This window comes from Galeopterus variegatus, unplaced genomic scaffold, assembly GCF_000696425.1.
Source record: "Galeopterus variegatus unplaced genomic scaffold, G_variegatus-3.0.2 Scaffold2590, whole genome shotgun sequence".
NCBI classification, from domain to species: Eukaryota; Metazoa; Chordata; class Mammalia; order Dermoptera; family Cynocephalidae; genus Galeopterus; species Galeopterus variegatus.
In genome coordinates this window covers 109,771-137,244 of record NW_007728701.1, presented here as the reverse complement: position 1 = coordinate 137,244, position 27,474 = coordinate 109,771, and the positions used below count along the sequence as shown (strand labels likewise).

The 27,474-nt window shown below is 37.3% G+C and overlaps 1 protein-coding gene across 1 annotated transcript in view; it reads right to left on the bottom strand.

Moving 5' to 3' along the window:
* The window catches only part of LOC103598371 (chromosome unknown open reading frame, human C5orf42), a 115,239-nt gene extending 89,167 nt beyond the window's left edge, over positions 1-26,072 (bottom strand). The window contains 16 exon segments of the mRNA XM_008582361.1: positions 2,838-3,011; positions 5,601-5,765; positions 8,610-8,690; positions 8,933-9,141; positions 9,766-10,535; positions 10,703-10,855; positions 11,029-11,278; positions 13,261-13,443; positions 14,588-14,691; positions 15,111-15,267; positions 16,222-16,328; positions 17,412-17,644; positions 18,116-18,235; positions 18,454-18,589; positions 20,669-20,781; positions 26,017-26,072. Coding sequence (XP_008580583.1) covers positions 2,838-3,011; positions 5,601-5,765; positions 8,610-8,690; positions 8,933-9,141; positions 9,766-10,535; positions 10,703-10,855; positions 11,029-11,278; positions 13,261-13,443; positions 14,588-14,691; positions 15,111-15,267; positions 16,222-16,328; positions 17,412-17,644; positions 18,116-18,235; positions 18,454-18,589; positions 20,669-20,749 — 2,923 coding nt within the window. The 5' untranslated portion in view covers positions 20,750-20,781; positions 26,017-26,072.
* Between the last annotated feature and the right edge of the window lie 1,402 nt (positions 26,073-27,474).

Below are 27,474 nucleotides of genomic sequence, written 5' to 3'. Positions count from 1 at the left end.
TGCGTCTAAGGCTCTTCCTTGTTAAGAGTTCAGCTTAAATTTCACCTTCTCAGACAGCACCTCCCTAAATTCCCAATCTGAAACAGTAACTCAGTCATACTGCATTACTCTATTTTAACAATTAACACATAATTATCACCATTTGGCATATCTAATTTAAGTATTCATTTATTTAATTTTCTGTCTCAATCTATTGGATGTAAACTTCATAAAATAGCAGGTACTCTATTTTGGTCATGGCAGTTAGGATAAATCTGTTTCACATGTTCAAAAAACAAAAACCTATGAGTGTTTTCATATTACCAATTTCATGTGGTGCAAGCTAATATATTTGCAGCAGCTAGAACACTGCCTAGCACATAGCAGGCACTTAATAAATATTAGTAGAATGAAAATATTAGTAGAATGAATAAACATCATAGAAGTTTATGTATTTGTTTATCTCCATGAAAGCACGGCAGTTATCTAGTACAGAATTAGGTGCACTTTGACTGTATTAATGAAATGATTAAATAGAAAAAAGTAAATGGTCCAAATAAAATTATAAAAGTAAACGGTCTAAATAAAATTAAATTCTACAGCTGGCCAGTTAGCTCAGTTGGTTAGAACACAGTGTTATAACACCAAGGTCAAGGGTTCGGATTCCCATACCGGCCAGCCATAAAGAAAAAAAAAAAAAAAACCAAAAAACTAAACTCTAAATTAGCCAACTCAAGGGGCTTCCAGTCAAGATGGTGGAAAAGACAGTCCCCAGCATCACTCTCTCCCACAAAACAACCAATTTACAACTATTAAAAACCAACGACAGCCAAGCTGGGGCCACTAGAGTTCAGGGCAAGAGGAGAAGAGACCTATGGAGTTCATGAAGGCAGAAGCAGCCGGGATGACAGAAAAAAGGACCGCTCCAACCATTTCGAGCCCAGACCACTTTAAGGCTGGAGCTGCTGAGCACACAGAGAAAGAGCTGGCAAAAGCTGCAGCTGTACTCTTCCTATGAAGTTGCTTGGAGGTGGCAGGGGAGAAGAGGGCCTTGCTAACCTCCAGGCCAGCAAGATTATTAACAGGGTTCCCATGGACCCACACAGGAGCAAGGAGCCAAAGACAACTGAAAAAAGGAGCCACTAGAGGTTGGTGAGCCATTGCAAGGGAGTGGTGCATGGCCTGTCCTATGGGAAGTGTTTGGAGTGCAGGCAGTTGGGGAGACAGGCCACCCAGGGAACACTGGGGCACAGCATGGACAGCTGATCTGCCCTCTAATCAGCATAGGCCCATTCAGTGGAGACTCGTCAGGAATATAGAACTGTAGGAGGTGCAGTTTGCTGAATAGACTCAGGCCCAGAGCAGAGTTTCCACATAACCCAGGTGTACCAGACCTCATGAGACCCGGAAGTGCTTACAAGGTCAACAATTAAAACCTGAGCTGCACAAAAAGCCTTCCCCAAGGAGTCAGCAACAAAGCAGCAATTTAGCTCAACCACAGGGCTCAAGTGCTGGTTCCCTTAGGAAGTTCCCCCATTTTAGAAATAACCAAAGGACAATATATTAGTTCCAGTGCAGAGTTTAAGTGGAAGGAAAAGCAAATTATCCAACACAGAACTGAAAGAAAAACAAACACCCACAGATCAGAAACAAAGTTTGATATTAACCAGAAAGTTCTAACACCAACAAAAAACACCTATAAAACCTACAAGGACAGGACACCCCCTGGGCTCCCAAGCCAGGGAGAGGGGAGGGCCGTGGGCCTCAGCCAAGCCCCCCCAACATCCACAACCAGCCCAGCAACAACCACCGAGCTGCCGCCAAAAGCACCCCAGGTTCCCAAGACAGGGCAATAGGGGACTGAGGGCCTCAGCCATGCCCCCACATCTGCAACCAGCCCAGCAATGACTGAGCTGCCACTGGAAACCCCCTGGTCTCCCCTGCCAGAATGAGGCGGGTACAATGGGCCTCAACCATGCTCCCCATCCTTCCTCCTCCTCCCACCCTATTTCCCTCCCCCTTTCCTTTTCTCCCTACCCCCAACTGCTCAGCAACAATATCTTAGAAGGTAAAAAACTAATAATATTAATACATTTTTTAAAAATTAAAAAATTAGCAGACTCAAAATTTCTTAAATTTCCACATTTTTATGTATATGAACACAGCAACTCTTTCACTTTAAAAATGCAATCTGGGGGCCGGCCTGTGGCTCACTCGGGAGAGCGCGGTGCTGATAACACCAAGGCCATGGGTTTGGATCCTATATAGGGATGGCCAGTTAGCTCGCTGGTTGAGTGTGGTGCTGACAACACTAAGCCAGGGGTTAAGATCCCCTTACCGGTCATCTTTTAAAAAAAAATAAACAAAATAAAAAAAAAACGGAAACTGGGCTGGTCGGTTAGCTCAGTTAGAGTGCAGTGTTATAACACAAAGGTCAAGGGTTCAGATCCCCTTACCAGCCAGCCACCCAAATAAAAAAATAAAAAAAAAAAAAAGGAAACTTTATAATTATCCATTTTCCCAATTTTTGTGATTTTAAAATATCCATGTTCAATAAAAACAAATCCAAGCAATTACCTTTCTCAGGTTCTGTTCATTCAAAAATAGTCATTCAGTAAGGGCTGGCCAGTTAGCTCAGTTGGTTACAGCACAGCCTTATAATACCAAAGTCACAGGTTCAGATTCCACACCAGCCAGCCACCAAAGAAAACCCAAATAATCACTGAGCATCTTCTATATGTCAGGCACTATGTTAGAACAGTACTGTTTCCACAGAATAATAATCTCTGTATAATATGACTTTAAATATTACATTTTATGCAAAAAGAAAGATGAGGAAATTATTTAGCATATATTACCTGTTTTTATATGAAGTGGAGGAAGAACATTCACGTTGTGAGGTGGCAAAATGCAAAGCAGCTGATTGGTGAAGTAGGCGGCCATGAAGCGAGCCATGGATTGGATAACTGTTATTGCTGCCTCAGGATGAACATTTCCTCTGAGTCCAGACTCACTGTGAGACTTCTCAGGAACTAAGGGACACAGCAAATGACCAAAGGAGATTCTGATCAAACTATCAAAAAGTAGTAATATTTAAGTTCTCAACATTATACAAGAAGAAAATTATAATTAAAATGTTTTTTTCTGAGATGAGTACCCATGGCCTATACAAGCTAAGTTATAAAAGACAGGTATCCATACTTCTTGAAGACAATAAGAACAAAAATGATTAGTTCATAATTATGAGCACATACACTTAGGAACTGTTCAAAAGTGTGTTAATAAATGTTTGCTGGTTTGTTTGCTTTTTACAAAGGGGATCTTGAGGAAATTTTATTATCCTTCAAGCAATATTTTTCATTTGGGTACTATTTCTTCACAATAATGTTAAAAATACATAGGTAAACATTTTTTCTACTGAGTAAAAGTTACTGCGGAATTATACAAAATCAAGAGTTTCAGTAAAACTCAGGAATAAACCCCTTAAGTAGGGAGCAACCTGATTAAAAAGGATACTGTTGCAGAGTAAAGCTGCATCAACTCAGAGGTAAAAAATTTTGAAAGGGTAATTCTGTAAACAGCACAGTGATGACGTTAATAACAGCAAGCTTATGCAACAAAGATTAAATTATAATTTTATACAATGATTTAGTAAGGTGGATGTGAAGAAAAGAGTTAACAGAGCAGGACTGACTGCTTAAAATACCTGCTTATAAGGTTGGCCTTTGGCTGGCATCGGGGAACTTGGATTTTGGGGGGATTTCTACCAGACTGATAAGAGTGGCTCACTGGGCTTAAACTTTCAGACAACGTGGTTTATGCTGAGAACCTCTTTTCTGAGAGTGGTATGTGGACTTTTAGTATGTGCTAGGGAGAAGACAGTCTATGTGACCAGCCCCCAGTTAAAAAATCTGAGTGCTGAGTCTCTAATGAGCTTCCCTGGGATACAACATCTCACATGTGTTATCAGAACTTCGCTGGGAGAATTAGGCACATCCTATGTGACTCTACTAGGAGAGGATTCTTGGAAGCTTCTGCCTGGTTTTCTCCAGACTTCGCCCCATGCACCTTTCCCCTTTGCCAATTTTGCTATGTATTCTTTCACTGTAATAAATCAAAGCTATGAGTATGATTACATCCTGTGAGGCTCCTAGTGAATCAAGCTTGGGGTGTAGTCTTGGGGACCCCCCACCCAGTAAGTACATGCTTAATGTATTTTAAACAATCATCATTAAGAATTAAAACAAACAAATTACAATAGGTTCAACTAATCTTCAAAGTTACATCATGTAAGGATAATATTGTTGGAAAAAATGAAAAATAGTCATTCATTTAAAAAGCCCTCTGTATAAGTTTTTCAATCACACACAGCTAGTGGACCTTTCTGGAGGGTAATTTCACAACAGGAATAAAAGGTCTTAAACCATGAGTACTCTTTGGTCCAGTAACCTCATTTCTAGGAATTTATCCTAAAGAATTTATTAGTAATGCTCACAAATATTTATGTACAGTGCAGCGTTATTTAAAACAGTAAATATGAGGCAAAAATCTCAAATGTACAATAACGGGAAAAACATTCAATGGATTTTTTTTTTAAGAATATTATCGACACTGGAAAATATTCATCATAATATTAAATTTTAAAAGATTACAAAATAGAATATACAGCTCTGATTATATACATATACATGTGTCAAAAAGCCCTAGATGGGGCCGGCCCATGGGAGAGTGTGGTGCTGATAACACCAAGGCCCCGGCGTTGGATCCCATATAGGGATGGCCAGTTAGCTCACTGGGTGAGCTGATGCTGACAACACCAAGTCAAGGGTTAAGATCCCCTTACCAGTCATCTTTTTTAAAAAAAAGCCCTAGATGAAAAAGTAGTGCACTTATAAGTGATTTTTTCTTCATACTTTTCCATATTTTCAAAATTGTCTAAAATGAATATGTATTATCTACATAATGAACACAAAAATTTTAAAAGATAAAAATCACAAGATTAAAAAAATCTATAAATAGTGGTTGAAACCATAAGGAATGAAGTCGGTAATGACTCCATTTATTAAGTTCTAATACACTGGGCCTTTCAGACACATTCAAATGTATAGTACACATCTAAGAGTCTATCGCCCTATAACGATTATAAACATATTATGTATTCATTCATATATATCTTTCCCTCTGGTTATTGCTTAATTTAAACATGCCTCTTTCAAAAAGGGCAATCCAGATACTCTGCAGTCCCTTAAACAGATATTTTTAAAAAGACCCAGAATACCTCAGAAAGTGATTTTCATGGCTTTTCTAAACCATATAAAGCAACAGTTAAAGAAAATATAAATACATTAAGGAAAAACGCTTGGGTACCTGATACTATGTCTAATAAACATGGCTGTGAGAAAAGAATTATATGAGTTCAGCAAGCAATTACTGCTAAACCCTGGGGATCCTAAGATAAAAACAAAACAAAATTGCTATTGAGAAGCTGACAGGCCAAAATCCAACATAACTTAGTTATCACAGAGGCAGAACAACCAATTTTTATGGATAAGCAATTTCACGTTTAAACTTATAAATACAAATCAATAAGATTAGATAACACTGAGCTTTAAAAAGCATACCTGAACAATCTTCATTTTCTTTTACAGGTAGTTGGGACCATCTCAGTATTTCTCTCACTAGCTGATCACACAATCCTTGAGCATCATTTAAATTATAGCTATAGAGGTGGCAGTATAAGAGAGAAAGATAATAGCGCATCTGAAGAAAACATGTCCTTTTTCCTCCTGAAACAGAAAGAAATTAATCTTACCTTAAAAGCACGTTAACGCTTTTGGTCTAGTGCTAGATGGATGAGACTGTGCAATTTGTGAAAATTCATCAAGCTGTACACTCATGATGTGCAAACTTTTCTGTTTTCTATATCCGTTTTATATTTCAAGAAAAGATTTTTAAAATAACAGGCTGGCAATACTTTGCTCTTTTTCATTTTAAATTCTAAACAAATTTATTTTTTTTCATCAGGCCCTAGGATCGCTAATATTTAATCCAAAAAAGAGTTGCAAATTCTCATGACTTCAGCACTAAGGTCCACTAACGACCGCTATCTCAAATACACACGGTATAAAACAGAATGGAACATGCCACAAAACCCCTAAGGAACCTTACATATATCAAAGAGATAATCAAAGAGACTTCCTGAAGAAGCAGCAGCAGCAACTACCCAGTTAAATAGGAGCTCTGACAACTGCCCTCAATATCTGAGGTGGGCTGGCTGGTTAGCTCAGTTGGTGAGAGCCCAGCCTTATAACACCAAGGTCAAGGGTTTGGATCCCTGTAGCAGCCAGCCAAAAAAAAAAAAAAAAAAAAAATCTGAGTGGTATTTAGGACTGAGACTTCTGGTTGTCTGACTCTTTTCCATTCTTCCTCAGTAGAAGAATTCCAGTTTTATTGGGGTTACAATGCACACAGATCACAATTTTTCACTAGATGTAGCCATGTGAAAATGTGACTAAGACTGAACCAAGAGATAATGTTGTGTAGAATTTCCAGAACACCTGCTTAAAAAGAAGTGTCTCAGCTAGAAGATACAATTTTTCTTGCCCCTCCCACCTTCCTCCTCTCTGCTGCCTGGAATATAGATGTGATTGTTAGAGCTTCAGCAGCCATCTTAGCCAGTGTAATGGCCTTAAGATTGGAAGAAATCCCCTAAGGACAACAGAGGAGAAAAACTAAAGGAACCTGGGTCCTTGATGATACCATGGAAACACTAAATCAGCCCCAGACTGTCATCTTCTGGCCTCCTTTCATAAGGAAGAGAAATAAACTTTCTTGTTAAAGCCACTGCTACTTTCAATCTCCATTACTAGAAGCCATTCCTAACGGGTACAGTTGGAAATGAAATTAAATGAAATGTCCACAATGGAACTCTTTATAGACTTTTATTCATCCAGGACTTCCTATCTCACTGAATGCCACTCTTCTTCATCCAGTTGAACAACAGCCAAATCTGAGAACTGTATTAGACCTCTTTCTCCAAATCTACTCTCAAACCTATTAAATATCTGTCAAATATGAGGATACCTAAAAAAGTTCATGGAAAAATGGAATCAAAAGATAATACAAATCCTTCCATGAACTTTTTGAAGACTCCTTGTATTTGTGATCTCCATTCTCCATTATCCTTGATATTGCTTTTTGGTTCAGAGCCCCCTCATCTGACTGATTTTCTTGCTTCTAGGTAAAACCCACATCCCTATAACACCCTCCTGCAATTGATCCTCCACACTGTCCCAAAATGGTCTTTCTAATGGCCTATATTTACTCGAACAGGTCCCTTTCCTACCTGAAGTGTCTTCACTGTCTTCAGGATAAAAATCTTAATTCCTTGGTACTCCATGCAAGACCTTCCTTGATCTGTTCTCTACCTCTCACCTTAGCTCTCACCATCCCCTCAGCAATATTATGTACATATATCACATAATCTAGTCCTAGTAAACTACCGGCAGCTTACCAAATTGCCATGCTTTCTCAGGCCTTTGTGTTGTTGGAATTCTATATCCTCTGTTAAACCATTCTCATTACCTTAATTGGACAATTTCTACCCAATTTTAAATGTCAATTCCTACAGGTTTTCCCCAGACTGATGCTTGCACTCCAGCCTCAGATTGCGTGAAGTGCTCTTCTACACTCCCCGTGCACCTACCATACAACATAATGAGAAAGGTGATTATGGGCAACTTGAGGATAAAGCTGTTTATTTCAGTTGTCCCTAGTGACGAGTACAGTGCTGGGCACACAGCAGGAACTCAATAAATACTGGTTTAGTAGATAAACAAATGAAACATGCAAAGCCACAGCACTCAGAAAACAGATTTAATTGGTCAAATCTAACCATGTAGTAGTTGTAGTCAGGGCTAACTCCAGGGTAACCAGCTGAGAACCTCTGTCATCTCAGCCACACCCTCAGTCCTATATCCTAAAAGCTATTACCAGTTTCTAGAACCCACACCTCTATATCCTTATCAAAAATTCCATGTAGGGGCTGGCCATTTAGCTCAGTTGGTTAGAGCACAGTGTTGTAACACCAAAGTCAAGGGTTCGGAACCCCCTACCAGCCAGCCACCAATAAAAAAACTCCATGTAGCCCACACTTAACAATATGTTCAACTTAATTTTAGGAAATTCTTAAAGTTAAATTACTCCATGTTTCTCTAAGTTTATAAGAAGGTGGTGAAATATTTGACCTCTAGTTTCTCATTTAAGTTTTGCGGTCCCTCCAATTGACCAAAAAAACACATTATTTAAGATCGTTAAAAAAAAAAAAAAAAGATCTAAATCTCATTTTATCCCCTATTAACAATTAACCATAGGTTTCATAACTAACCAAAAAGAAAGACACAAGTAGACTTATGTATAGATCGCTAAAAAGATTATTGGTGCTACAAATTCCAAAACTAAAAATAATTTTAAATAAATATTTCTGACAGTCAAGTTGCCTAAAATACGTATTCAATTTGGGCATTAAGATACCATAAGCACTCTAAAATTTGGAATTAATTTTTAGTTATGCAGCAAGTTAAAATATGTTCCTACCAATGTTATGGCACGTATTATTTAACACTCCCCACCTTTCTCTTGGATTTCTTGTAGAGCTTTCTTCCAAAGCTGAACAGACTTTTCATATGATCCTAATAGGAAACACTCTTCACCTAGAAAGTTTTTAACCAATAAAAGTTAATTAGACACAGTTAATTAGACATAGTTAATTACATTACTTTATAAAAATGTACTTTGTTTTAAAATTCAGTGAATACATCTCAGCCAGAAATTATTCTGAAAAACAAATTGCAACCAATTAACAAATCAAAGCCCAATTAACTATATCACTTATAAGTGATATTATAAGTGAAATTATAAGATATTATTATAAGTGAAATTATAAGATACTGACCATTGATAGATTTAAGTTCTAAGGTTTGGTTTAAGCAATCTCCAGCAGTCTGTAAGTTAGCCTGTATATGACATAACAGCGACTTGACAGTAGATTCTTCATGTATCACCTTTTCAGTTAATGGTCTGTCACCTTCATGAACTCTTTGACTTAATAGTGCTTGATACCATAAAGTTTTTTTGTACAGTACTCTCCAAAGAACAGTCAATCTGCACATAAAATTAGGTAATCATCAAAACCAAATTTCACACTGTAGAGAATGAGTTTAGCCCCCTTCTTGGCATATTTTTTTGCCTGTATTCTTCACTGACGTAATAACATATATATAAACTGATCAGATTTAAATACAGTACAAAGTCCAATGATCCAAAAATGAATATCTATAAAAAAATCTTCATAAATGTTTTATGCACCTGTGGTCATTTTTTTATACTACTAAACCAAATATTTCGAAAACAGCATGGTTTCTCAAGACTAAAAAAAGGTGTGTGTTGTATAACACTTGGCATATATCCTAAAATTTTTTTTTAATGGACAAATAAAAATTGTATATATTTGTCATGTACAACATGATGTTTTCAAATATGTACTTAAATGTTTTTTAAATGACATAAAATCTACAATGCTGAGTGCTAAAGAATGCAGAGTATCTATAAAGGGTGACAAAAATATTCTGGAATTAGTGCTAATAGTTTCACAACCTTATAAATAAACTAAAAACCACGAACTGTACACTTCAAAATCATGAATTTTACAATATGGGAATTATATCTCAGTTTAAAAAAAAAATCATAATGTTAATGATATCCTAATACTAAAGTAAGTAATTATACCTGTGTCCTGGCTGTTGAACAAGATTTATTACTTGAGGACGAATCTTGAAAGATGAGTTCCAAGACCAGTTTTCTTGAGAAACACCATCTCGAAACATTTGAAAAATAGGTACCACCAATGAGTCTCGATCTGCTGTTCTACTTCCATCAGTTGATGCTGAAATAACTTCAGGTTGAAGACTGTATACACCATTTAAACTGTCAGCTACCATTTTCAGTAAATAAAAACAGGCTAAAAGTTTCTCTGAGAAAAACTGACCCTTTTGTTGCTGGGTCAGCAAAAGCTTTATAGTATTTGAAGTCAGCTTTATCAAATGTCCCACATCTTGTTTGTATCTCACATCCCAATACTGGATTGATAAACACCGATGAAAAAGCTGAAAGATACCAAGGACCCATGCATTATGTCTTGGGCTCTTGCTTAAAAAAAAATCAAGTTTGGGGAAAGGATATTTTACAAATTGAAGAATGCAGAAAAAATGAGTGATACAAACTACTGTGTAATTTAACATTAAATTTTTTTCTGTCACATTTTTTGAAATTCCGAGAGTCCATGCTGCAAGTAGATTTTTCTGAATATAATGCAGTTCTGTAATGGTTCCATCTGTTTCCTCGGTATCATCCTTTGCACGTATTGTATCAAACATAGATGCAAATTCCAATCTTCCCTCCTTGACGCTACTAAACAGCGGATTAGTTTTTTGGTTCCAGAAAGGAAATAAGTTGTTTGGAAAGTGTTTGCCTTCGTTAGTTTCTTCTGCTTCAAAATCCTAAAACGTAACGGAAAAAATTATACTTAATACTATTTGATACCTCACAAGTAGAATCACTTTAGTGTTCTCAAATTTCTCTTCCTTTTAACCAGAAATGAAATATGTTTATTGGAATAAAGTCAATACATAATTGCTCAAATAAATAAAACACTGCTACTAAGTACCTGAAAATCTGTTTTTTCATTTAACTTCATTATTTCTTCTGCCTGTAAGAATTTGGGGACAGTGGAATCAGCTGAACTTTCATTTCCTTGGTGTTTTAACAGGCTAGACCTTAAGGATTCCAGTGATTGCAAGTTCAGCCCTTTGCCTTTTGGCTATGGAAGACAGAAAAATTTCCAAGAGCAAAATTTTATCTGTAATTCTTATACAAACTATTAAAAATTGTATAGATAACTGTATACAGTTTAAGGGCACTGCCATCAGTATAATTTTAAATTTAGAAGAATAAGAAGGCAACTTTTATCAACAATACCAAAAAGCACTATACCTTAGACAATATCACACTTTGGTATGTTTTCTCAAGCCTTTGGGTTGAATCAAGTAGAAGTGATCTCATGAGCACTGATGGAGACAGGTTATCAAGAAATCGAAGGGTTGTGACCATGTATCCATCAGAAACAAGGAGGTAGGGTAACCTTGAGTGTGCTTTTATAGAAAATCTCTGTCTCATAGGGTCACTATCAGAAGCTGATGAATCTACAGAATTATTTGAATCTTGAAATGTAAACTGCTGTGGTCTAGAAACAAACATCAAAATTCAAGAACCAGTAAGAGAAATATCTTAAAGGCAACAATCATATTTTTCCAAAGAAAAAGCAAAATAACAAAAGTTAGAGAATGATGAATAAGCAAGCTGATGAAACACACACAAAAATATTAAATATGTGTTTACGTCTGGAAAACATAACATAGTGACTAAACCGTGTATAGGTTTATATGTTTTTAAATTTCTTTCTTGAATGGTGGCATTTACTCTATTATGTTTTTAATCTACACAACCTATTTCAGAAAAAAATTAAGGCAGTTTATTTTTACTGTAAAGAGTTAAATAGTTAACTTTCCTTCTTACCACATATTTAAGTATACTTAAAGGAATATAATTATAAGCTATTAGTATACTTGTTATTAAGGAAGAGAAAGAAAAGAAATTAAAAAGGACATTTGGAGAGGATGGTAGTGAGCAAAATTTTACAGCTTAAGACTAAATTTGACTGAGTTTCCACATAAATGTGTTTATTCATTATTATTATGGTATAACTGATTCTGTACTTAACATCATTGTTCATTACATTTGGGGCTCTATAAATACAAAGCAAACAAATCATTAAAATATAATTTTTTTCTGGTTAGAAAACTATTCAAATACAGATTTTTTTTTTTATTAGCCAAAAGGCCAACAATAAGAGGTCGGTTAATTATAGAATGTACACACCACGGAAATCTGTAGAACCATTAAAAAATAATGCCTGACATGGAAAAATGTATAAGACACTGTTAAATAAAAAAAACAAGAGAGTAAACAGCATATATCATATAAATTATCTTGTTTTTAGAAAAGAAACTAATATTGCTACTATTATAAATGTTATGCAAATATTTTTAAAATTTGGAGGACAACACACTAAAACAATAATCGTTACTACTAAGATGTAGGATTACAAGAATCTTTCATTTTCTACACTTAGTTTCATAACATTTGATTTTTCAATTTAAATTTTTAAAAATAATGAATATGCATTACTTTTGTAATCACAAAAAAGCAATAAATTTTGAAAGGCCCCAAATATTAATTTTATATGAGAATGTAAGAAAATTCTAGTCAATTATGAATTGGACCATAAGAAGTAAGGAAAAAATACTCTCACTGCAGGAAGTGACAAATTTTTCCATTAGAATTATCTATTGCTAAAAACTAAGCACCACTTTTGGCTAGATATAATCAAGGACATAGCCCACCTCAGATTGCCTTGTGTAATGCAAAGAGAATAGATTAATTCCAAAGGTCTTTTCCAATTTGGTTTTGTAAATAGCTGTGTATATAATACATATAATACCATCAACATCAATAACAACAAATATTTACTGAGCACTTCATGCCAGAACTGTGCTAAGTGATTTATAATTATGGATTACCTTACTTCATTCCCTCAACCCTAAGAGACAATGATTGTCATCCTCATGTCACAGTAAAAGAAATAGAGGCTTAAAGAATAACCCGAAGTCATACAACTAATAAGTAGAAGAACCAATATTTGAATCTTGATCTAACTCCAAAGCCAAACTGCTACCTCATTTCAAAGTTAAAAATAAAATATGGTTCAATTCTAAAGTCTTGTATCCATTTCCCACAAGTGTTTCCCTTTGGAAAAAAAGTGAATAAATCCATGTGTCTTATTAATTTATCTAAGTGCTATTCTTTTAAAACAATAAATGCTATGTCATACTTTTATTAACTTTTATATCAAAGAAGATAATTATTTTACTGCTACTGAATATTTAAATAACTTATACTTACATAGTCACAATGTCAAATTTTCACCAGGATTAAGCCACAAAAAGAAATAGAAAAAAACTATAAATAAGAAACATATTGAGATGACAGACTGAAAGAAAGCATAAGACAATTTGAGAGATGAAATTTTTTTAAAAATACACAATAAAAGAAACACCAAAAGAGAAAAACTTCTGTAAACAAATTAAAACAATTCAACTGTCTCACCTATATGTTATTAGTGGATGAAGAGGAATAAATTCTGCTGGCCCAAATTCTATAGAGCAGCCAAATGTAATTAATGTTAGCAATTCACCTTGGCAGGTCAATAAAACCAGGGAGCCACGTTTTAACATACAAGCCAGAAAAAGACTATCATGCGTCCAGCTGATATCACCTACCCAGTAGGACCTAGAAAAAGCAAGAGTCAATATGTTTAGAAAGAACACTCTATAATGTCTTTGACAATTTACAATAGGCTACACCAAGCAGGGGTGAGACATTTCAAAAATGAGGGCAAAAGAATGGATAGTAGTCAACTGCCACATACTTTCCATGAATTCTACCTCCTGAAAAAAAGAAATCTGCTCATTAACATCTACTCAAACAATATTCCAATCAGAAATTTTTTTAGATTCATAAGCAATTCAGAAAGTGAAAATACTCCCTGAAGAGTTGAGCTTTTTAGTCACTCACATTTTAATCAGAATAAACTTTAATCCTATTGGAGTCCACAACCAAGATCTACTGATAGATTTCAAGGCCATGCCTGTCCTCTCTGGAGCTTGCTAGAATCCCACTCAGCAGCAGACTCTTCCTCTTCCCAAAGCTGTCACTGTTACTTCTCCTTAACTACCTGCCATATTAATGTTTCATGAGAACAAAAAGCAGCTCCTCCTCATGAAAATGGTGGACACCGTAAATCAAACAGACCACTGATCTGAGACCAGTAATACTTTTAGAAAGAAACTTGTGGGAAGGGGAAAAAAATAAGGAGGCAGGGCTGGATGGAGCTGAAAACTGGAAATTCAGAGAACAGCATGGGAAGGTATTCAGAAAAGGAAGTTAGGAGCCCCAAGAGGAAATCTTTCCACTCTATAACCCACAGGTCCTAGGGCTAGGTCATGTGCCATTCAAAATCACCACCTATGTTTCTATTGACCCATATGCAGAGGATGGCAACTTTTTTAAGAGGCTATAAACACTCCGGCCTCCGTATATTAATAATGATCTTCCCAATCCCGAAGGTTTTTCATTTCAACTTCTCCAATTAAGCCCAATATTTCTCTTCCTACTCATTATTCCACTCCTCCTAAGAAGATGCAGAAAGAAATGAAAGAGAAAAAAAATATGTCCATGGATCTTTCACCCACCAAGACCTTTCCTTAAAGTATTTTAAGGCTTTCCTTTTATCAAGCAACTTTTAGAATTTATCAAGCACAAACATGAAAGTAAGTTGCATTTTCCATCTAAATGAACTATTAGAGCCTTAAACTTGTTAAACTACTGGAAAAGAAAACAGAAACGTTATTTAGAAATACAAAAGAGTTCTTACCTAATAAGTGTAGCTGGAACCACAGGATTCTTATTACTACATCCTTTAAGGCTACCACAAAGAGTAATAAAATTCACTGTGTTTATAAGTAATACCTGAGTTGCCTAGAAAGGAAAAAAGAAAGCAAAACCATTAAAATTACTTTATGTAATCATTACTTACAATTCTGGAGACCTAGAGATCTATTATTTATATTAATAAACTATGTAGGGAGTCTTTCCCAACTGACAAGGAGATATCGACCCACCCCCGAAATCCCTTTGCTCTTTTATACTCCACCTTAAGAACATCAGTTACCACTCTGCTCTTCTTTCCTCCTTTTCCCTTATCCTCTTTCACTTCTAAAGGCCAACTTTTCAAAATTATGGCAGCTAATTTAAATAACTTTTCCAATCCACATTTGGTCAGGTTGGATTAGAAAACACCAATTTAAAGAACATAAAGTAGTAGTAAGACATTTCAAAACTTCAGTAAACTCCCTCTTTCATATAATATTGTCCAACACAGATTTATATTTACTGACCTTTGGATCTTTCTGATTAAGAGTAACTGCCAGAGTAAGGCCGTCTCTTGAAAAGGCAGAAATTAGAGCTCCTCTTGACTTTACTGATTCACATTTAGGAATTAGACTGCACAGATGACAGTCTTGTTGTGCCCAATGAACATGGTATGGCAATGATCTAAGAAAGTAATGAAATGATTGAAAACAAGAAGTATGGTAACTTTTAAACTGACATATAGTTCATTACAAAAAATTAGAGGGTCCACCTAAATTCCTACATATGCACATATATTTAGAGGGCCTCTTAGAGACCTTTCAGAAGTTTCATCCAAGGCATAAAAGAGCAGCTGCCAGTTAGTTAAACAAGTTCAAAATCAGAGTTTTGTTAACAGAGCCATGTTCCATAGTCAACCCAAAATACACCTGCTTCCACTAAAGGTTTACATAAACATATTTCTACATAATAACAAACATTTTTACAGGCATTAAAAAAGTAGAGAAGAGGGAACTTTTGGGGATAACGTCAATGTCCCACATTTGATCTGAATGGAGGTTACCCAGGTGTATATATTTATCAAAGTCCATTTAGCTGCACACTTAAGATTTGTTCATGTTACTCTATGTAAATTATATCTTAATAAAGTACTGTTGGCATAAAAATAAAGCAAGCAAAGAAAACAAATCATGCCATTTTATTAAACCTTACTTAGGCACTGTAAGCTTTTTATGTGTTTTTCCAATTTTATTGCTTTTTAGAATAAAGCTATTTTTAATTTTTAAAAAACACTTTAGCATTTAAAAGGAACAATAGTAAATCCACATAGCTATGCCCCTTTTAAATTTCAACTAAATTATTTTCCAAATAATCTCTATAGTCTTAAGTGAGACAAGTATGACCATAGCCTGTATTATCTTTTACACGGTCTCACTTCCAAGAAGAGAAATAAACAAAAACAAAAAAAGCTTCCTAGATTAAATATTTAGAAATGAAAAATGGGAAAAAAGGGTTTGTAAAGCCTCAGAAATTGAAATTCACATTAATATTTACAAATCTTATTATGGATATATAGGCCAAAAATAATGCTGTTTTAAAAGGGATAGAAAATAAGGATGAAGGAAACATTTGCCTCACCTTGTAGGTGTAAATGCATTTTCATGCCACCGAACTGCTAGAAATATTAACTTCAAACATTCCCCAGAATAAAAAGTAAATGAACAGAGGCAGCAGTCTCCAAATAACTGTTGACAAATTTAATATACTTTAGTATAAAATTAAACTGAAAACAAATCAAGATACAAAAAATATATAAATATAATTCTCATCTTAAATAAATGAAAAATATTGGGATCCTTCCCTGTATTTTTATTCTTAACATTGAGCTAAAGACTAAGTAATTCTTTTTGAGCCAGCAGAAGGTCCCAAATGGTAAATCTGATTGCAATTTATGCTCTTAAGCAAATATTGCCATTGTGACTATAACTAGAAATACGTATATATATAATTTGGTGGCTGGCCAATACAGGGATAGAAATATTCTTATATACTTATTTTTCTCTTCTTTTATAGTTTTATATTATTTAAATATAGGGCACCACCCCAGAGGAGGGACAATAAAACTTCAAATGCAATTTCTTTTTTTTTTTTTTTTTTTTTGTCTTTTTCCGTGTCCAGCATCGGATCGCAACCCTCAGTGTCGCCCCCGTACCGGAGCGGGACCGGCAACTGGATCGCAACCCTCGGCGTTGCTCCCGCGCCTCGCTCAGCCAGTGAGCGGGAACCGGTCTGTATGTGGGATCCGAACCCTTGGGCGGGAGCGCCGCCGTGCTTCCCAAGCAGCGCACTATCCAGTGCACCACCGGGCCGGCCCCAAATGCAATTTCTAACAATAATGAATTGGGTAATAAAATGTCAGCATATATATACACACACACACACACACACACACACACACACACACAAACAAACAGCTATTACAATTTTTTTTTTTTAGTTAATGAATCTGTTATTTCCTAGGAATTAAATGTCTTATTTAATATCACCCCAATTTACCTTGTTAAACTTCAAAACAAGTTATGTTTTTAAAACAGGGAAAGAAGAAGGAAGTTCTAATTTCAAACCAGGTTTAATAAACTTTTTTTAAAAATGTGACCCAAGAAATATAAAAATATTTTCCATACAATAATTTCACAATTACTATGACAATGGTGCTAGAGTTACATAGCTATGTCATTACACACTCTCAGTAAATAGCTTCACAGAGTGTCTGTTCTTACAGTTTGAGATCTCAACCACTGTAATACCCAGTTTGATATGGATTTTACCTCATTTTTTATAAAAACAGCATTCACTACAGCTTCTTTATCTTCAGTGGAAGGCAAAAGAATTGCTTCTTCAGGTATGATCTGGGACCACGGACCCACCAATGAAAGGCTTTTAGAAGATAAAATATTCTTTGATTCCAAATATTCCCAAAGCAATATGCATCCAGAAGGTGTTACAAGCAGAACTCTTTTCCCATTTCCAGATACATACAAGTACAGTTGCAAAGAGTTTGCTTAAAAAAAAAAAAAAAGTAATTAAACTTCTGAAGTCTGAATCCCCCCAAGAAAATACATAATTTACCTATTCTCACAATAAGAAACCCAAATGATATTACCATTCAGATTGTTAAAACTTAAGGCATTAGTAATAAATTTAACGTACAAACAAGAATAACATTTATCAAGTACCTATGTGATATTAGGAACCCACTGTTACCACAGAAATGTTAAGCACACCAGACTTTTCTTCTTCTTTTTATATATATATATAAATAAAATTTTTGGTGATGTTTATCTGTGATACCTAGATTCAACTTGAAGTATATATATAAAAATACATAGAGACACAAAAATATATATACATACAGATATACATACACACATGTAGAGATAAATTTTCAAAATATAGTAGTAACAGAAAAATGTTTCATCCTCTTTTCTATTTCTCCTAGTTAAACCGATTTAAATAAATAAAAAATTCCCACCTATTGTAGCTTTAATCATTTCCTTAGGCTTTTCAGTTACTTGTATAGTTTTCAAACAATCTTGATCTTTGTTCCAAAGGAAAAGTTCCCCGGTAGTGAGTACCCCAGCCAGCCAGGCATCTGTTTCCAAAAATGAAATGCACTATAATGAACATTCTTACATGTACATCTTTGTGCATTCATCTAATTAATGCCTCAGAATAAATTCAGAAAGTTTGAATTTTGAAGTCAAATAAAAAAATGAAATGCAATACTAACAATCTGATATTTTCCTTAATATTACCATAAATTATTAATATAGTTAATCTAGCATTTTGAAAAGATCAGTATTACTTAACCATTATTGGACGTTGTTAGGACAACAACATCCTTCAACAAAGGCTGCAGACTAGGAATTTTCTTCTTTGTCCTTCCTGAGAGCAAATTAATTTCATTTATGAATTTATCATCCAAAAGAAAAACAGCTTCATTTTCCTAAAAGAAGAAACATATGAAGGATTTAAAAGGTGACAGAAGTTAACTCAACCTCGTCTAAATAAATTATCACAGAAAGGAAAACAAAATAACATTTAAGAAAGATTATGCATTTGTACCACAAATAATAAAACGAACATTAAGGTTGATACCCTACAGTAACGTGAAGATATTTCATTCTATTTTAAAATAGTTCTCGTTAGAATTACTAAGTAAGGGGCCGGCCCGGTGGCGCACTGGATAGTGCGCCGCTTGGGAAGTGCGGCGGTGCTCCCGCCCGAGGGTTCGGATCCCACATACAGACCGGTTCCCGCTCACTGGCTGAGCGAGGCACGGGAGCAACACCGAGGGTTGCGATCCCGTTGCTGGTCCCCGGTCCGGTACGGGGGCAACACTGAGGGTTGCAATCTGTTGCTGGACACGGAAAAAAGACAAAAGACAAAAAAAAAAAAAAGAATTACTAAGTAAGGATGCATTTAAATTTCTTTGAAGTTTAAAATTATAGGAGTGTTCTCCAATTTCACTAGCTAAAACTGGGTTATTGCCTGTTTAATCTCATCAATTTCAACATAGTATAGGCAAGTTTTTTTTTTTTTTTTCCTTTTTGTCTTTTTTCATGACTGGCAACGGGATCACAACCCTCCGTGTTGCTCCCTGCACCTCGCTCAGCCAGTGAGTGGGAACCGGTCTGTACGTGGGATCCGAACCCTCGGCGGGAGCGCCGCCACGCTTCCCAAGTGGCGCACTGTAGCAGTGCGCCACCGGGCCGGCCCATAGGCAAGTTTTTTAATTATTTACTTAAATATATATATGGCTTCTGAAAGTCAAAAACCATTGACTCTGATCATTTTTTATTATCTAGAAAAAGTAGGCTATTTTGAATTAACCTTGTTTTCATATACGAGGGTACTTCAAAAAGTTCGTGGAAAAATAGAATTAAATGATAATATGAATCTTTCCATAAACTTTTTGAAGTACTTTGTACTCTAGGACAGTGGTTTATCAAAGTATCACTAAGCCAGCAACATCGGTAACACTTGAGAACTGGTCAGAAAGCACAAATTATCAGGACTGGCCCGTGGCTCACTTGGGCAAGTGTGGTGCTGATGGCACCAGGACCACGGGTTCAGATCCCCATATAGGGATGGCCAGTTGGCTCACTTGTGGGAGCGTGGTGCTGACAACACCAAGTCAAGGGTTAGGATCCCCTTACCGGTCATCTTTTCAAAAAAAAAAGAAAAAGAAGAAAAAAAAAAAAAGAAAACTCAAATTATCCAACCCTACCCCAGAGCTACTGAATTGGTAATCTTGGGAGTGGGGCCCAGCAACCTGTGTTCTAACAATCTCTCCAGATCATTCTGATGCATCCTAAAGTTTGAGCACTCCTGTTCCAGGAGAAGTTAATTAGTGATATAATTTCTCACAGGAAATTTTATACTTTATTTCAATAATCTTTATAAATTCTAAGAGGATTTTATAGGTTTCCCCACTTTCCCTAAGGTGAGGAATCTAACCCATACACTATAAATGGTGTTACTAATGTATTATTATGAATTATTAATGTATTTATTAATGTACTGTGGACCATCTCTTATATCCTAGTTCTAAGGACACTTTGTAGCTCACTCATGAAAATCACAATAGGAGGAAACTCCACTGATTATTCTGGTAATTAGTTCAGGAGATTAAATATTCCCTCTTGATATATACCATCTCAACCTACTACAACATAATATAAAAAAATTTTTTTTGAAGTTAAAGTTTTCTTCTAGACAGACCACCTAACTTTCTGGAAAAGCTAACTTGCTCATTATAATAAAAACAAAAGACACACAAAACCCTGTTCAGTGGGCAGGTAGGTAATCCTTCTAAAGACCATGTTTTATTTCTTTCTTATGGTGGCTGGCCAGTATGGGGATCCAAACCCTTCATCTTGGTGTTAGAAGGCTGCGCTCTAAACAGCTGAGCCAACCAGCTGTCCTAACTTCCTTAAGGCCATAGAATATTCCTACATCTTACAAGCAAAACACACACTTACCATACACAAGTATAAACTAGTATGAATAAAGAAAAACCTACCTGTCCCAACCAGGAGACTCGTGGCCAGGGCTTTTTCTGCTTGATACTTGTTGATGTCAAAACTTCCAACCTTATCTCCATGCTTGTTAAGATATTAATGATGTAACAAGAAGCTGTAAATAATAATAGTAGTAATAATAATAACAAATAGCCCATAACATTTACTGAGCATCTTAATTTAGAATTTTCATAGTTTTGATAATTACTTTTTCAACAGCTCAAATTAATTCTCTTTTTAAGGTGAGAGACTGACAATACATTCAGTATCTTATTACCATGAACAGGCAGGCAAAATGTATTTGCTTTCTTGACAAGTTATTTCTAAGACAATGAAGATAAACATGATTAGGAAAGGATCTTGACAATAAAGTTTCAATGTAATTTGTCTTTCTCAGTACGGTAGGCTGTATTTTCCAAAGATGGCCACAACAATATCTCCCATCCCACATGCTCTTATTGTGATTTTGGTATTTCTCCCATTGAGTGCTGTGGTCTATATCTCTCCCTTTGAAACTGGGTCAGATTTCTGTGACTATTTTGACCAAGAGAGTATAATGGAAGTGATGCTAGGTATGCATTTTCCAAGACTAAATCATAGAGGGCAATTCAGCTTCTACCTTGCTCCCTGCAATAATCACTTGTGAAGCCTTCGATCACCATGTAAGCAGTCAAACTGCCCTGAGCCCACCAAACTGTGAGAAAGTCCAAATTAGCTCACATAAAAATGAAGTCCTGAGACAGCATGAAGTGAGATGCTGAGCAAACCCCCGTGCTGGGTGTGTGGATGGTTGCAGCAGACGCCAAGAACAGTATATTAGAGCCCAAGCAGCTGAAGAGAATATTCAGGTGAGTGTCCGTAGTCAGGATGCAGGGTGAGGAGAGCATAACCTTGGGAGGATGTTCATGCACTGGACAGTCCAGCACAGCGTGTTGAGCCCAAGCAGGGGGAGGGCACATAAAGCATTCTGAAAGGGAATCTCACTGACCAAACTGAGGACAATCTGAACATCAAAACAAATAATAATGTATTAAAATCTGTGAATTAAAATAGGAAACTGAATCCATATAAATAAGTTAACATTTGATAAAAAATGAAAATTTGCATAGTTTCAAAGTATCTCCCTATTATACTTATTAATTACAACGGGAAAAAGAGTAACTTTACAGTGAAGGCACCAGGCAGTCTCCATTTAATCCAAAGATCAAAATGAACATTATCACAAATAGGACGGGGCTAGCCGGTCAGCTCAGATGGTTAGACGTTGGTGCTGAGAACACCAAGGTCCAGGGTTCCATCCCTGTACCAGCCAGCGGCCAAAAAAAAAAAAAATTCTTTGTACTATATTTGCAACTTTCCTGTAAGTTTGTGACTGTTTAAATTTTTCTTAATTTAAAGATTGAGAAATTTTGAACAATGATGGCATGTGGTCATTGGCCTGAACTATATTCAATCATAGCCTTATTTCTTCCATTTTTTTTTTAAAGTTCTATCTTCCTAATTTCATTTGGTCTATGAAATCCAAAAAAAATTGAGTTTATTTGGTATGATTAATCTTTAACAAGAACACAGGTGAATCTTTTTTTTTTTTTTTTAATAAAACAAGCTTTAAAAGACTACTCAGGTACTTCTCACAACAACCTAGTAAGATGCTAGCTCAGTTATTAGGATGCCAATTAGTTTAGCTGATTAGAGCACAGCTTTATAACACCAAGGTCAGGTCATGGGTTCAGATCCCCTTACTTGGCGAGCTGCCAAAATAAATAAATATTTTAAAAAAACCAGATACTAGCTGTTCTCATATTTTATACTTTAACATTTTATTTTTCAATTGCTCAACTCTGAGTCTAGGTGACTACCTCCTTAGATACTATTTTTACAAATATAAGATTTAAATATAAACATTATACATAAAAGAAAATTATTTCAAAAGAGCTAACCAAATGCAAGAGGAATGATAGCATTAGAAAAATATCATTTTTTCCCTGCACCGGCCAGCCTTCAAAAAAAAAAAAAAGTTGTTTGCAGCTCCTAATAAAATAACAGATCCAGTCAACAGTTATCAGTGGCTGCTAAAACTACTGGTGAAAGTAGACTGGGAACTTTATAATAGGTGCACTGACATACCTTAAACCCACTATTCAATCTTAAAATTACTAACAGTGAGACACATACACATTATATTCCACCTGACATGATGCTATTTAGGTAGGAAGTGCACAGAGCCATCTGTGAAATATTCTTGCAAAGATAAAAATTAAAAACTGAACCTGATGGGCCGGCCCGGTGGCGCACAGTGCGCCACTTGGGAGTGCAGCAGCGCTCCCGCCAAGGGTTCGGATCCCATGTGGAGACCGGTTCCCGCTCACTGGCTGAGCGCGGTGCGGGCGCAGCACCGAGGGTTGCGATCCCGTTACCAGTCAGTAAAAAAGATAAAAAGGAAAAAAAAAAAAAACTGAACTTGAATCTGTGTCTAAATCTAAATACCACTTGACAGGAAACAAAGAGAATGAAAGAACATTTTAAACACATCAGAAAAACATAATGATGCAGTTTCTTCAGCAAATAAATGGCATTTTCTAAAGTGGGGAGAAGGGAGAGACTGTTATGTATATAACTAAATACACTGTAAGACTGAGTAAATTAGTGTATGGACTAACAATGTTAATGGGAGCCAGAATTCTTCACCATGGAAGAAAGAGCACACAGCTATAGAATGGGGAAGGTAAGAAAGAGCCCTGAGGGACTGAATTAGAATTGTAAGTATTAGTATAAAAACTCATAATTTCTTTTTTTTTTTTTCCTTTTTGTCTTTTTTGGTGACCGGCAACGGATCACAATCCTCAGTGTCGCGCCCGTACCGGACCGGCAACAGGATCGCAACCCTCGTTGTTGCGCCCGCACCTCGCTCAGCCAGTGAGCGGCCGGTCTGTATGTGGGATCCGAACCCTCGGCGGGAGTGCTGCCGCGCTCTCAAGCGGTGCACTGTAGCAGTGCGCCACTGGGCCGGCCCAAAAACTCATGATTTCTAAGTCTGTATTCTACAGGGCCTAGAAGCAATGACACCCCAGTAGCAATGAGCTTACCTAGCACTCAGATCTTGGTTTTCAAATACCATTTCTCACTAAGAGGAACCAAGCCCAGGGGCTCCTTGGACAAATAGCTGAGTTCAGGGTTAAGGTAGTGAAGGAAGTCTGTGTACATGGAAAATATTGTTCCAAAGTAAGGAAGTAAACATGGTGGGGGCATGTCAAAAAGAAACAGGAACGAGCTTGAATGGCCAACTCTGGGATACTGTACCAAAGTAAATGAGCAACCTGTTACAACCCATTAAATAAAGTAAAAATGAGCCCATACCAATATGGTAGTCAATGTGGAAAGTCACCACTTTGCACCATCATACTAAAAACTGATTCTGGCAAGAATCATCAATGAATGCTAAATGAGGGAGAGGTAGGAATCTGATGAAGAAAGGGATATTTACATAGTCTAGGATCTCTCCACCAATTACTGAATAATTTGCAAACAAAACAAAACAAAACAAACAAACAAAAAAATACAGCAGAGAAAAGGGATACATCTTAACCAACAAGGGACAGATATCTGCCCTTCCAGATGTGATTACCTAAAAAGGACATAACATTACTTATATAGTATTCCAGTCCAAAAATGCAAACCTAAGCCTACTCATAAGGAAACAAATCCAAACTGAGGAAAATATAAAATAATGGGCTATTTTTTTTAAGGCAGTATCATGAGAAAGAAAAGCACAGGAGCTATCCCAAAGTTAATATTTACCATGCAAGATAACTAAATGCAATATAATATCCTAAACTGTATACAGGACCAGAAAATTTGCTATAAAGGATGTTATTGTGACAACTGACAAAAACAGAATATGAACTACAGCATAGATAAAGTAATGGATCGATGCTAAATTTCCTGAATTTGATAACTTTACTTGCTTATGTAAAAGAACATCACTGCTCTTAGGCAATGCATACTATACTGAGTATTAAGGGGGAAAGGAGCATGATAACCCACTCTCAAATAGTTCAGAAAAAATTTGTGTGTGTGCACATATATAAGGAGAAAGATAAAGCATGGGCAAAATATAAACAACTGGTCAATCTGGGTAAAGATATACTACTCTGGCAACTTTTCCTTAAAGATGAAATTATTTAGAATTTTAAACATAGGGGAAAGCTGAACATGATGACTCAATTAGAATCATTAGATTCTATCTGTGATTCCATTCTAATAGATTCTATTAGATGATATTTAAAAATTAATGCTAATTTTTGTGCTGTGTGATAATTCTGTTATGGTTATATTTTTTAAAAATAGTCCTTGCCGCTCCTAGATATGAGAGATGCAGTATATACTTAATCATGCAGAGATTTTAAAATACTCCAGATGTATACGTAAATGCAACTTTTGCAATTAAAACGTAAAGGATAAAAAGACAGCTAACCACTTCAAGAGCCCTACAGGATTTGATGATGGATGGCCTTCCATGTTCTAGAATTCTAAAAATCATCTCCCTTTACGTAGCAAAGGTTATTTCTCCTACACAATGAACTGCCTCTCAAAACACAACAGCTACGGATGGATGATATACATTTTCCTTTGTTTTGTTCTTGTGGCTACCTGCCGGTATGGGGATTCGAACTCATGACTGTGGTGTACATAAAGCTGTGCTTTAACCAACTGAGCTAAACAGGCCAGCCTACTAACCAGTCATCAAGACATCATGAAACAAGTAACATTACTTGCCGAAAGAAAGGAAATTATAATAAATTCTATCACATTCACAAAATGTTAGGAGTAATCTAAGTCTACAAAAAAGCAAAAATGCTTCAAACAAATTGGCGAATGTAATTTCTAGAATAGGTTCTCCTGTGATTCCCACCACTAACGAGTCTATTCCTCAGCACTCAGTTTATGACCATCTAGGGTTTCCCCGTGACAACCTCGCAGGAGCCATCCCCAAAGCCCCCTCTGAAGTGTCCCATGAGCTCCTGCGGGGTAGGCCTTGGGAGCCGGCCGAGAGCCGGGGAGGCCGGGGCGGACCGGCCCTTCGGGGCTCCCTCCCGGGCTCCGTCAGACTGTGATGCGGCGGCGGGAGGACGAGGACGGAGAGGCTGAGGAAGGCCCAGCGCGAGAAGGACCGGCCAGGACCGGCCAGTGGGAATGCACGAGGGGCCGGGTGCGGCGACAGACGGCGGGGCATGAGGGACGTTGCGGATGTGCAAGATACTAGGGTGTACAGGGACCCGAGGACTCCTCGGGCAGGACGGCGTTCGGAGGAGGCCAGGGACGTGGGGACTAGGAATCTGCGGGCGGTTACCTCCGTCAGGGCCAGGTCGGTCCGGCGCAGCGAGGCCGAGGGCAACGCGGGCAGCGCGGTTAGCAGGCAGGGTCCAGCCGCCCGCCCTGACGCGAGCCTGCGTCCTGGCGACGGCGGAGGGCGGGGCAGGGGCGGGGCGAGGAGGGGGCGGGGTGCGGACGCCGCCACGGCGCCTGCTCGGAGCCGTCCGGAGCGCGGGCGGGAAGCTGTCGGTCATCCTCACTACGCTTTATCCACCGGGTCCCTCCCGGTTCCCGCCCCTCGGCCTCGGAGCTGCCTTGCGGCTCCCCGCCTGCATGCCCTTCGTCCCCTCCTCAGCTTGGGCCGGTCCATCTGTATGCACTTTTGCACCCACGCGTCTCTCAGACGCTCCTCTTTCGCGGGCCACGCATTGTGCGGCTCTTTGCCGGGGAACCGTTTACTAACCAACTAATACGTAGTTCACAGGATGTCACATCCCTAGCCGAGATCTCCTCAGACCCGAGAAGAAAGGGGTGTACGCTGCCCTCCACAGATCAGGTGGGCAACTTAGAACACTGAAGAAAGCATTTTCTGTACCCGCTACCCTACTGACTTATGCCCTACACTATTTTCGCCTCCGCAGCCCCTGTCCTGGTCCAGCCGACTGACTGGGAAAGGGAACACGAAAGGGCAACCCTAGGGCCATGTTTGGCCTGGAAATGCATTTTTGTATGGCTTAGACTCGAATGGCTTAGTCGGTGGCATGCTCTCTGTTCCCCACGCGCCCTCTTCAAGTGTTTATGTTAGGAGCCTGGTTTTTGAAGGTATTATTACCTTGTGACCCTCAGCTACACCAGGTATGTTCAGCCCAGTAAATCTCCCTGTCCTCTGCATTGGAGAGCCAGTAGACTGGTTTATTTTAGCAAACAAAATACAGGATAGGAGAACTTCCAGCGGCATCATAACCACAACTATCCCTGGGTCTCCTTTGGGCTAAGTGGCAGCTGGGATACTAGCAGCTCAGTACTATTTATCTCAAAGGTTATAGAACTGAGATGGTTCTGGTCCACCCCCAAATCACGAGTTCTTTACATAAGTCTTGCTAGAGTTAGCACAAAAAGTATCAACCAGAAAAATTCTGGAACTAAGAAATTCGAACCTATTCCGTGTTCCCATTTCTAGGTCTTAAGATGTGATAACAATGGGGTAACTGTGGCTGATTTTGCTGTTTGGCCATCAGACCTAGAAGTATTGGTGTAATTCTGGAGTTAACTGCTCCACACATTTATTTGTTCTTTAAAAATATGTAGGAGTGACTACAATTTGCTGAGATAAATATTACTGAACGCCTATAAGGGTTTGGATCGCCTTACCGGTCAGCCATCTTAAGTAGCAGATTTTAAATAACAGAAAACCCCACACAAACTGGCTTTAACAATAATTGAAGCTGACTGGCTCATTAACATAGAGGTTCAGCAGGTTTCATGCCAGTTTTGA